The sequence below is a fragment of the Passer domesticus genome, chromosome 9 (assembly GCF_036417665.1).
Source record: "Passer domesticus isolate bPasDom1 chromosome 9, bPasDom1.hap1, whole genome shotgun sequence".
Taxonomy (NCBI): domain Eukaryota; kingdom Metazoa; phylum Chordata; class Aves; order Passeriformes; family Passeridae; genus Passer; species Passer domesticus.
This window is the reverse complement of record NC_087482.1, coordinates 34,378,987-34,391,057: the sequence shown is the minus strand read 5'-3', so window position 1 is coordinate 34,391,057 and position 12,071 is coordinate 34,378,987. Positions and strand designations below refer to the sequence as shown.

General features: G+C 42.9%; 1 protein-coding gene and 1 long non-coding RNA gene across 34 annotated transcripts in view; one reads left to right on the top strand and one right to left on the bottom strand.

The window, feature by feature from the left end:
- SLMAP (sarcolemma associated protein) overlaps window positions 1–6,021 on the bottom strand; it is a 77,962-nt gene extending 71,941 nt beyond the window's left edge. For all 33 annotated transcript variants that reach the window (XM_064432616.1, XM_064432615.1, XM_064432635.1 and 30 more), the window contains exons 1-2: window positions 5,898–6,021; window positions 4,444–5,793 (exon numbers count right to left, since the gene is read on the bottom strand). In XM_064432616.1, the coding sequence (XP_064288686.1) occupies window positions 4,444–4,641 (198 nt within the window). In that variant the 5' untranslated portion in view covers window positions 4,642–5,793; window positions 5,898–6,021. The remainder of the gene's footprint in view (window positions 1–4,443; window positions 5,794–5,897) is intronic.
- A 28-nt stretch (window positions 6,022–6,049) lies between these two features.
- Window positions 6,050–10,624, top strand: LOC135307979 (uncharacterized). Its single transcript, XR_010368555.1, has 2 exons — window positions 6,050–6,161; window positions 6,674–10,624. It is a non-coding gene; the product is annotated as an uncharacterized LOC135307979 (long non-coding RNA).
- Window positions 10,625–12,071: the final 1,447 nt, after the last annotated feature.

Genomic DNA, 12,071 nt, shown 5'->3' with positions numbered 1-12,071 from the left:
CTGTGCTTTCCTGAATCGTGCCAAGTTCTTGATATCCACAAAACATTTTATGTAATGTTAAGCGAGTAACATATTTCCTCTTTACTAATTTTGTTTGCTTTCTTTCATATCAATTTACTTTACTCCCTAGTACAACACAGTAAAAAAAGACTATCTAATCTCAACTCCTGTTTGTCAATGCATTTCTTGCATTAGTGGTTCAAAATTAAATGCAGTATGCTAGACGGGGTGCAATAAGCTGCAAGGGGTTCTTCCTTTCCAAGTGCAGCCTCTGGGTTTGTCCTGAGGCTCCTCTGCCCATTCACTCAGCACAGCAGGTCCCTGTGGGTGGCTGCCCTGCCCTTGAGCAGATCACCTCACCCCCACCACAGCAACACTCCCAGGCTTGGTGTCAACCCAAACATGACCAGAGTAAACTCACTGCGTCCTTCAGATCACGTTAAAGTGGCGGTGCCTTTGGGCTGGCTGTTTTCAGTCGTTGGGGTTTGGTATGACTGGTTGGCTTTGGGTTTTCTTCCTGCATTTTTGGTTGGTTCTTTTGGGGTTTGGTTTTTTCAGGGGTTGGGGAGAAGGGGGAGGGAGGGAATCTGTTTTGTGTTTGTTTTCTTTAAGTATTTTGTAGTATTTTTATCCCACATACTTTAAGCCCAGAAGCCACAATGCACAGCTTTAACGAATTTCATTTACTATTACAGGGACTGTGGATTTCAATACACTACTTTAGCATTTGCATCACCAAGATATCAACGTGCTCAATTCAGTTTATACCCACTTTGAATTAAACAAAAATAATAGCATTAGCTACCATTAACACATCAACTTGTGCCTACACTTTTTTTTCAGTTATTAAAAATGACCAGTTCTTTGGAGTGCTTTTGATCTAAGAAAATACCAAAGGCTCTGAGAAACTGAAAAATAAAGTAAACTGTGGCAATGATTTCCCTACAAAAAGTACTTACAATTGCAACTCACAACAATGTCAGGCACTGAATAATTCCAGATTCTGAAAGCCTGAATATCTGTTCAGAAGCTTCAGGTTTCTACTAAAAGCTTCTACAACATCTGTCAGAAGCATTTCAGCCTGGAAGTCACATACAAATTCTCAAAGGTCTTGCACTTGCTTATTTTTAGAAACGAAAACAAAACCCAAAAAAACAAGTTTAAGATTATTTCAGTTACACTATTTTTAAGAGTTTCTTCTCATATTCAGTGATTTGACTGAACACATTTAGATTTTCTGAAATATAACCCACTTTTTCTTTTGCTTTGATTCACACTTTTTGGAACACTCCATGCTCAGCACAACATCTACTTCCTACGTATCTAGTGAGTCACTTTTTCAGGCACCTCTAAAAAAACCCAGCTTCATTAACTTGTAATTACTAAAAAAAAATAAAACCAAGAAGAATTCTAATTATAATATTCTAATGTTATCACAGCATGAAAAATCCACTAGTTAACTAGGAGTTATTATGCTGTATCTACAAACACAGGAAGGAAGAGGCATTGCACCAGTTGTCTTTAAAAATATTACTATGCACAGAAAAAGTCCAAGTACAGATAATCCCACCACCATCTCCTTCTACCTTTATCATACACATATTTAGGCTTACATATAATGTTCAAAATATTTTAAAAAGCAAATCCAGCTTTAAGTACCTTCTTTTAATTGCTATGTATTGGTGATCCTGAAAACTCATTCTATTTTCAACCTTACTAATGCTGGTGTTACATAGACATTATCTCTCTGGGCAAATAACTTTTTCCATGCATAATTAAAGTGCCTTTATACAAAATAAACATTCACATCTTTCAACTTTAAATAACATGTTATCTTCAGCTTGGTCTACTTATGCAACAAATTTCAGTTTATACCTTCCTCTGCCTCAGGAAAAAAATTCTGTATTACTTTCCTTGGCATAGCTTACTGATGCTCCCTCTCTTCAGGTTCTACCCCTATTTACAGATAATACTGACAAAATTGTTTACAGACTATGTAGTAAACAGGATCACTCACATGATTCACTAAACAAAACTCCAAGCCCTCATGAAAAAAAAAAAAAAATTAAGTATAACTGAAAGGCAGCTCAAGAGGCAACAGAGCCTGGAGTGGGTGACTGGCAGTGCCTGAAACTGGTATTGCCAAAGTCCACAACTTATGAAACTGTAGTCCCAGATCATTAACAAACTATTTTGAAATGTCTGAAGGTTTTTCTCATTACTAAATTAACATTCGAAGCTATTTTATCTTTCAAAAAATCCAGAATTGATTAATGTCCTATATATAAGGTTCTAAGAAATGTTTACAAATACTCTGACAAGGAGAATTTGTGCAGGTTTAAATATAGGTCATTGATAGGATAATGACAATTTCCTAAATGAGATGTGCTTATTAGCAGTTATGTAAACAATGATAATTGATGTTCCTGCACGTAAATGTTCTGGCATGTTTTTGTTTGTATTTTGAAAACACCACAGAATTTTTTAAGTAGTTCTTGTGATTCAAGATCAAGCCTGTATTTATCTGTGTCTTCCACCTGCCTTTTCACAACAGCATTTGATACCTGTAACATGTAATGTTGCATTTCCCCCACCCTGTTAACTGTCTCACAATTTACCACTGTGATACTCAACCAGATCAAAAGCCAGTCCATACAGCCAATAACCAAGCACAGAATCTGAAATTCTCCTCACTGCTCTACCTGTGCTCTAAACCTTTTACAACACCACATCTAACATGAAATAGGAGTGGATTCCAGGGCATGATCACAAACCCATTCTTTAGTTGTTTACTATGGCTACAGATGCCCACTTTGGCAATTTTCATCAGACCTCTGTCAAATGTTCACATGGTGTTATCCCAAGAACTATCAAACACAATCCTTTTAATTACCACTACTACTAAGATTTTAAAACAGATAAATGAGTAAGCATATAATTTTTTTACCTATATTAGAAAAGCCAAAGCTAACTGAAATTTAAAAACAAACAAAAATCCTCATAACTAATGGCTTTTGAAGCTTGTCTATCAGTTAGCAGACTTGCTCAACACTCAGTGCTTTCTCAAATTAACCATCCTGAAAATGACAGATCATATTTGTAACCACATTAGTGCACGTGGGGGTCTTAAAATCTTTGTAAATCGTAAGAAATGTTGATAAAAAACCTATAAGCATAATACTTTCTAATTTAAAAACGGCACAATAAATTGGAGCATTTTACTTTGTTGAATCAAAAAAGAAAGGTTAAAGACTAAACTGAAAGTATTTCAAGCACTTAAGTTTTCTAGAATCCAAGAATGCACATCATATACACAATAGAGTCAAAGCAAGATGCTTAATTAAACATTTAATACAGATAGCAGTTTGCACAATTACCTGCAGGTAACTTGAAAGCCATAATCCAGCCCTAAGAAATTAAATGCTTGTCTTGTCCCATCATGTCCAAGCATTGCGTAATACAGGATAGTTAACAATGGAAGGTTTAAGAACTTTGACTGCGTTGTACTGCTCCTCATGCTGTGTCATACTACTGAAAAATCTGCATGAATTACAGACCATATTATTCTTAAAATCCAGAGCTACACTGACTGCATTTCATAGAAGGACTTGGTGCGAAGCTGAAAACCAGCTGACTCAGAATATGTCACATTCTAGAGTACAACTTCAATATAGTTGGGGAAAAAATACAAGGCTGAGTGACTGCAGTCTGCCCTTTGTTAATTTTTCGTCGGATATTTAAAATTAACTTGACAGTCATTAAGTAAAACAACTTTACTTGTCCCAGTTCAATCCCTAGTGGACAAAACATGCACTACAGGACCCCTCAATTTTGCTTAACAAGACTGCCAGACTTGAGAGGGGAACAGTTAAGAACACAGGATGTATTTGAAAACAAGTTTCACTTACAATAAGACTATATCATGAATGCCATCCATTACACTCCTGTTGCCAGTAATAAACCTCCTATCACAACCAAACAAACCACTCCACAAAATTTTGAAAGGACAAGTAGGAAGAGTGCCAAACAAACACAGAATCTTTTTAAAATCCATTTTTCAATGCTCCTCACAATCAATTTTCACACACCAATAAAACAGTAATTTCTCTGCATTTGAAAAAAATACTATAACATCACTATATTGATACAATGTGCTTTCACATTTGCACGTCTCACCTCAAAATCACCTATTTCCAGTAATAAATAAGCAAAGCCTTTCAACTAACCATTTTCAACTGTTAGCTTCATATACTCTTCATAACAGTCAAAGTTTCTGCTTATTAAGAAATTACCAACTTACCTGGAAAGCTACCACTTGAAAACAAATCCTACTCCTGCCCTATGCAACCCTATTTACGACAGCAAAACCAGAGCGATCCGCAATCCACAGGGACCTGCTAGAACAAACGTGCAGCTCCAGTGTTGTTTAAATGAACACCTTACCTTGCCTGTCTTGTGGTCAAACCAGACAAGAGCATGGTTCCTGGACAGCACCTTGCAGTCAAACGTGGCGTTGTTCTGGGCTGGCCGGCAGCGAGCCACGGAGCGGCCGATCTTGACGGGCTCGTCCAGGTAGACATGACGCTCCTGAAACGGGTGGGAGTTCGGGCGGCAAGTGAAGATGGCCAAGGCTGAAGGCATCGAGGACAGATTGTGGTTGCCACACCAACCAGAGATGAAGAGAGCCTCTTCTGATGCAGACTGTCCTCCACAGTTTTAAAAACACCTCCACAGCAACTTTATATTAAAGCAGGACAAATATTATCATGAGAGGCCTAACAACTCATGGTTTCAGTGTGTAAACTAATTCTGGCAATAATCCAGTGAAAAAGTCCCATTATGTCTTTTAATAATATCAGCAGTGGCCCAAAAAAAGTCTAAAACGTACAACTTTCAATCCATCCTCCTCTGGAAGAATAGGAAAAAGCATCTGATTCCTTCAGAGAGAAGCAAAGGCCCCGTGAAAGAAGGATACAATGTCTTAAATCCAAGTAGATGAGTCATACAAGTACTTTTGTTTGTAACCTCAACTGCCTTCTTCCCCCCCCCCTTCCGTAAACAACACTGACCAAAAGTCTGACCAATGCAACATGGAAGCAAGGAAAGGGTTAGGGAAGGGGGATGAAGGAGAAAGATTAGCGTCCTCTCACACTCGGCACGGATCAGGAACTGGAAGGTGAATACAAAGCCCTCGTTCCACAACAGGGACCTAATGGTTCACCCAGCAGTCGGCATTTCACCATCTTCGTGTGTTAAACCCCAGCAGAATAGGTGGTCCTCGATACAGGATGGAGTGCGAGAGCTACGCTGTTTTCCTCCCTCACACCAGATAAAGCTGAACTGGTCTAGAGCTCCCGGGAGCCGCTCAGATAATGAACTTGATAAGGCATGGAGAGGCTCCCAACTCGCCTTCTCCCGGGGACAAACCAGCGCGTGGGAAGGTTCTCGGGGCCGGCCTGCGAGGCTCCCTGACAGGTCGCTCCCCGGCGGCGGCTCCGGCTGGCGGCGGGGTCGGTGCGCGTCCCTCGGCGGCGGCTCCGCAGGGCCGGGCAACGGGGGCTGCCCCGGCAAGCGCTCGCCAGGAGCCCCCGGCGCGGCGGCGGCGGCTCCGCTCAGCCCCTCCGCAGGTGACTGCGCATGAGGCGGGCCCGCTGCGCACCCCCGCGCTCTCCGCCCGCCCAGTGCGGCTCCGCTACCCCGGCGGCGGGAGAGGCCTGGCGGCCGGGCCCGGGCGCTCCCGCTCGCTCGCTCTGCCGCTCAGGAGGCCACCGGCCGCGGGAAGTTTCCTCCAACCTGCGGGGCCCAAAGCAAACCGGGTCAGGCGCGTCCCTCAGCGCGTCCCCCCGCGTCTCCTCGGCCCCGCGGGCGGCACGGGACGCGCCCCGCTCCCCCCTTACCTTGCGCGCAGCCGCCGCCATAGCGCCTGGAGCCCTTCCCGGTGTGGCCGCGGCGGCGGGGCCGGGGCGGGGCGGGGCCGGGGGCGGGCAGCGTGCGCACCGGCAGGCCTCGCGCATGCGCCCTGCGCGCGGTGAGGCTGCGGCACGGGCGGGCCACTCCCCGCTCCGGGCGCGCGGGAGGGGGCGGCGGGCCGGGCCGGGAGGGCTGAGGGGAAAGGGGAGAGCGGTCGGTGTTCCCCCGGAACGGCACGGCCGGGGCGGGAGGTGAGTGAGCCCCGGCCCCGTGCCGTCCTTTGCCCTCGCTGTTCTCAGCTCTGGGAGGGAGGGGGCGAGCGGTCAGCCCTTATAAATAATGGCCCGAAGTTGTGTCAGGGAGGTTTAGGTTGGATTTTGGGAGAAGGCTTTTCACGCAGAGGGTGGTCGAGCACTGGAATCGGCTCCCCAGGGAAGCGGTCATGGCCCCAAGGCTGCCAGTTCACAAACCTTCACAAATCATGGGGGATTCCTGGGGCACCGTGCGCAGTGCCGGGAGTTGGACTCGGTGATCTGATTCCAACTCAGAATATTTTGTTTCTGTGGAAAGGTGGAGCTCAGGGGAGGAGCTGGGGTTACACGCGCTCAGCAGAGCCTGCAGGAGTCTCGTGAACATCCTCCTGCTTTCCCTGTGCACGTCCGGTCGTTTCATGGTCCAAGCTCAAGGAGCGAGGGAGGCGCGGTGTGCTTTGGTGTGTCCGGGGCCGAGGAACGCTGCCCGTGTTTGCCGTGTCTTGTTGCAGGTTGGCAGCTGGAGCAGGGGGATTCCTGGAGCGACAGGACTGAGGCAGAGTCACTGGTGCTGTGTCTTCCTTCAGGTGCCATGGAGCATCACCCAAGGTCATATTTATGCCTGTTTTCTAGAAGCCAAGGAAAGGTCACTTGTCAAGGTCATCTGGTGCCGAACGAGTCTCTCCAGTCCAAATACATTTTTAATTCCGTCATTCCCTGTAAAGCAAACAAGTGGGAATTGTTGATGTAAGATAGATGTTGGGGTCGTGCCAGCACTATAATTACCCTGTGACAGGGTGTTAGGATTAGGGGTATGGGGGATGGCAGAAAGAGCTGGCAGCCGTGGAGGACAGGAGAGGAGCTGGGCCAGGCACTTCAGCAGTGGATGAGGGGAAAAGCAGCGATCAAGGTAAGGCAGTGCCGTGTATGACACAAAGCATGACTGCTGTGTTCTTAGTTGTAGCACAGTAAAGTCTCAGGGCTGCCTTCATTTTTTTTCCCTTTCTTTTTGACTGAATTGTGATTTGGGGAAGGGAGGTTAATTCATAACAGACTAGTTTTTTTCCAACAATCCAGTGAGAAAACAACAGCAAAATAGTCTGTACTATTTTGTGTTTGAAAACTATATTTGTGTTTGAAACAGAGAAATGAAATCCAAGATTAAAGACAAGTCTGATTTTGTGAAGACAAAACCAAATAACTGATAGGTGGAATGTTTAGAACTGTTTATCCGTAGTTTTAATTCTCCTGACAGGGAAAAAAAATCTGGCACGTCACTTCATGGCTTTCATCAGCTTATGAGATTGTACTACTCTGATAAATATAATCATAATTTGCTCTTACTAATTTTTTTAATAAGTGGAAATTCAGTGTGGCTGTTGTCTACAGCACACAAGGTGCCATAACTAATCAAAGAGAGAAGGAAAGATATAAAAAGAAGATGGAAAAAGAATAAATTTAGGTCCATGAGGAGTTACATTTGAGGGAATGAGTTGCACAAGTAGAAATAATTGAGAGCACTTTGGAATTGCAAAGTGTAAAAAGTGGGCACAAAGGGTACTACAGGTGTTGGAATGAAAATAATGTTTCTGAGAGCATTTTTTATATTTTTGTGTGCATGTTTAATGGAGAAAGAAGACTGGAAGTAAAATTAGAGATGAAAAAGATTCATTACCATCTACAGGGCCTAAGAGAATCAGGTAAAATAATAAACTGAGCAGTGGATACATTTCTCTGATGTTCTAAGTATGTATAATAACATAATAATAATATAATATAACTCTGTCATTTAAACTGTAAGCCACTGGCATGTTATATTTTCCTGAACCCTTCTTCATCCCCTGGAGAAATCCCACTGTGACAGGCTCACAGAATGGTATGAGAAAACTAGCTGGCAATGGTATGTGCCTTTCTAGTTCTCTTTGGCACTGCCAAGAGGCTCATGGAACAGCTGAGCTGTGCCCCCTGCTCGTCGAGGACATGAACTTGACCCTTCCCTCTCTGCATGAGTGCCAGCTCTCAGTGGAGCTGCATGGGTGTAGTTATCCCTCAGCCTTCTCAACTCCTATTTCAAAATGCCTGATGAGTTCAGAAGTTATCAGGGGCAGAGTCAGAGGCTAAGATGAAAATCCAGAAAGCAGTTGCATTCCGAAATGAGGATACAGTTGTTGTATGGGGATTTTGTGAGGTTTCTGCTGCTTACCAGAGAGTGTCCATCCCAGAACTGGAAAGCAACAGGTGGATGAGGAGTTCTGTGTGAAGTGTTGGCTGCTGTGCTGTGCTCGGAGGAGGAGGAGAAAAGGGAGGAGGAGGAGGAGGGAGGAAGCCTCAGCTCCTTCTGCTTGGTTTCTGCCGACGCTGTCACACAGCCGAGCAGGGAAGCACCTCGCAGCCATGTTAGGTAAGGGCAGCAGGAGGCAGCTGTGTCCCTCCTTTTTCTGGGCAGGAAGTCCACGAAAATGTTGTGATAGCCATCATAGCTGAGGGCAGAAAGAGCCCGTCCCATGCCATCTTGGGTAAGGGAAGGGGAGCTCTTTAAGGGACTGTCACTGTCACATTTGTCCCTTAAAGAGCTGGTGTCTGTTTCAGGAGGATGAAATGCAGATGAGACAGTTCATGTGCATACCTGCAAAACATCTAGATTTTGGCTTCTAAAATATTCTGAACCAAGCTGTCAAAAAGTAAGAAAATGTTTCAGAGAACTTTTCTTCAGTGTTAAAAAAATTGGTTCTAATTATCACCCCAGATTTAGTGAAGGGTTACACATTTTTATTTTAGTGCTATTCTTGTTCTTTAGTTTCAGACTTATTTTCTGTTTGTGATCTTTTAACTCCCTGACTGGTTATGTAAAGAACAATTGCATTATCTTCCAGCATTAATTTTGAAAGAATAAGCAATTCTAGCAGTCTAATCCTCTCTTGTCAGGTAGGTTCTCCATTTATTCCGTTTTCTTTCAGATCCTTCCCTGCTCCTATTTCCGATTTGCATTAAAAAAAGGATACTGGTATCCAGTATATAAATGAGAGTCTTACCAACATAACATTTACACTAATGTAATGTATGTAGTGAGCATATATTGAATGTGCTATTCAATTTAGATTATGTAATAAATATTAATGTTTTGTATCATTATTTAAAATCTATTCTTTATTATGTGGTATATATCCTGTTTATATATATATCATGTACATTGCATAGTAAGTTGATAATAGATGTATTTGGTATATATACATAAGTATAATGTAACAGGCATACCATTAATACATGTTGTGCTAATATATAGCTAATTTTACATGCAGTGTTTTTTCATTTCAAATTAAATCAGGCAAGTTGAAATACCTGGCATTTCCACTGCTTTATCATTTTAGCAGAACATAGTCATCATGTGGCCACCTCTTATTTGCTTTTCTCTTCATATATCAATTTATCAGTCAATATTAATTTTGACTTTTTGAAATGTTTGATGTTTTCTGTGGCTGTTTGAAAAATGGAAAAGATTATTTAAAAATAATTATGGTTTTTGTGTGTGTGTGCTTATTTGTTTTAACTTAATATATTTATTAGCCCAAATATAATTTTCAAGTACAAATAAAATACTGCCTTAAACTGAAATCTCGAGGCGGGGGATGGAGGGGAAGATGAGCTGAGCAGATGATGTTTATGCAGTTCTTTGGTGTTTCTCTGTGCATGTGAGCAGCCTGCACAGTCACTCCCTGCTGGAGCTGGTGGCACCTGGCCAGCCAGCAGCCAACACGACATTTGCTGCTACCTGATAGAAACCATCCTGCTGAGGGACGCGGGGCAGCGCCGTGGAGATCGCAGCTGTAGCAGCAAGATAGAGCATGGAAGAAAGCAAGGCAGGCTCAAACACTGAGTTATGGATCTTTAGAACCCAGCTGTCCCACATGGGCCTTTTCTCATTTTTATTCCAGCAACTGACATCGAGGGCATGCTTTTTCTAGCAGTGTCTCTTGTCCAAACCCTTCCAGATATTAACAGATGGCTGTATTTCTGCAAAATAAGGCAGAATTCCTGGAGATTTGTAAGGCACATTCCATATGCAGAGCCCTAGTTTTATGAGGCCTTATTGTAAGTTGTAGCAAAATGCTCTCAGTTAGGTGGTTCCCAACTCTGAAGTCTGTTTTTTGTCCTGCATTGATGCTTCTTGAAGAAGAAACTCAGATGTTTCTAAATGTTACAGTACATGCAGAAATATTTTTCTTTCTCAGCTGAAGGAGATACCACATTTTATCAAAACTAAAATGTATTTTAAATGACTATGTGAAAATCTTTCTGAATCACTGTTTATTGGGAATATCTCCAGTAGGTAAGAATCCTTTCCTCTGTACTTTTTTATCAGGGATTGTGTGTCTATTCTCTTAACCTTCTCCTGCCAAAAGATTATTTGTTAAGCATCCAATGGAATTAATTTACTGTTTAATAAAATGTATCACTCTTAGTAAGTACTTTATTTTTATTATTTCACATGGATACACTTACACTTTTTTATTCTCATGGAAATTTAAAAAGGGGCCAAGAAAACCTAGAAGGACATGCATGATGATAATAGCTAAAACTTTTTGTTAGCCCATGACAGCAAGAATATAAACAAGGGAAGGCTTATAAGAGGCAGTGACATGAAATATTTTCTTAAACCAAGTGATAAAAGCTTTTGGCCAGGCCATTTAAGTTCTTAAATGGAAACAGCAAATGAAATTCCACTGAGACTCATTGCACTGAGTTTGAACTTGATTAAGCTCAGTCTTAGTCATGTCTTTTTGTCGAGAGTAATCTTCTGCAGAATTTAGGAGTTAACTACTTGAAAAATGTGTGAGTGTTGCATGGTATCACTGTAAAATACCTGAAGCAGCTGGAGACAGAGAGAACCTTCCCACAGAGCCTGCCCGAGGCTGCACACTGCAGAACCCCATTCCTATCTCAATCTAACATTCACTTTGCTGCTCATGCTTTGTGATAACTGAAGGCTGCTGTATCTCAAGTTATTACCATGATAATTTTGTGTGTTATAATTTTGTCTGAGTTATATGTTTGTTCATCTTTTGTCTAGAAAATTACTCCAATGATCAAAGCATACTTTAATTTCTAGTAGTTTGCTTTTGATAGGTAAACAAATGTTGTTAATGGGCCTTAAGGAAACAGTGCAACAGAGCAAGGAGTCCTACGTTTTCTTTTAAGTATATAAAGATTTATTATCTTGGTTTTAATATTTACAAGTCCTGTTCTGAAGAAAAAATAGCATGTAGTGATTCAGGTAGCAGCTCATCCACACCTGCTGCTGCTGAAGCTGTTCTAGGAGCAGTCAACCAAAAGTCTAGTGTGAATAATTTAATTAAAAGAGGTCAGGAGTTCTAGGGGAGGTGAGTGCATGATATTTTTTTCTTTTTTGTTAAATAAAGTAGCTATTTAGCACTTTTAACTCTACAAAATGTTTCATAATGAAATATAAATAGCTGTTGGACTGTGCCAAAAGAATATTTGAAAGCTCTTACATTATTAAAGCGCTTGGGCTTTGGCTAAGGCACTAAAAGAGGGTTTAAGAGATTTGGATGCTGTTTTTATTATCCCAGTTTCCCGTGAGGCTGAAGCTGTCCAGAGGGGTGTTTCCATGTCCCTGCGGTGCGGTGCTCAGCCGCGCACGGCTCACGATGGAGACACAGCCTGTTAATTACACGGCGGCCCCAGCAGCTGCTGTCACTGACGTGCCAAAGGGAAAAGAAACCCGACTGATCCGTTGCCTGCAGCGCTGCCCTCGCGAGCACCCGGCTAAGCAGCGGCGGGGCGGGCTCCCCGGGGCCGGGTGCGGTGCCTGCAGCCCCGAGAGAGGAGCCGCTTTCCCCCGCTCGGAGGGGCCGCGCCGGGCCGGGCCGGGCCGGGCGCACCGCGGCCCTT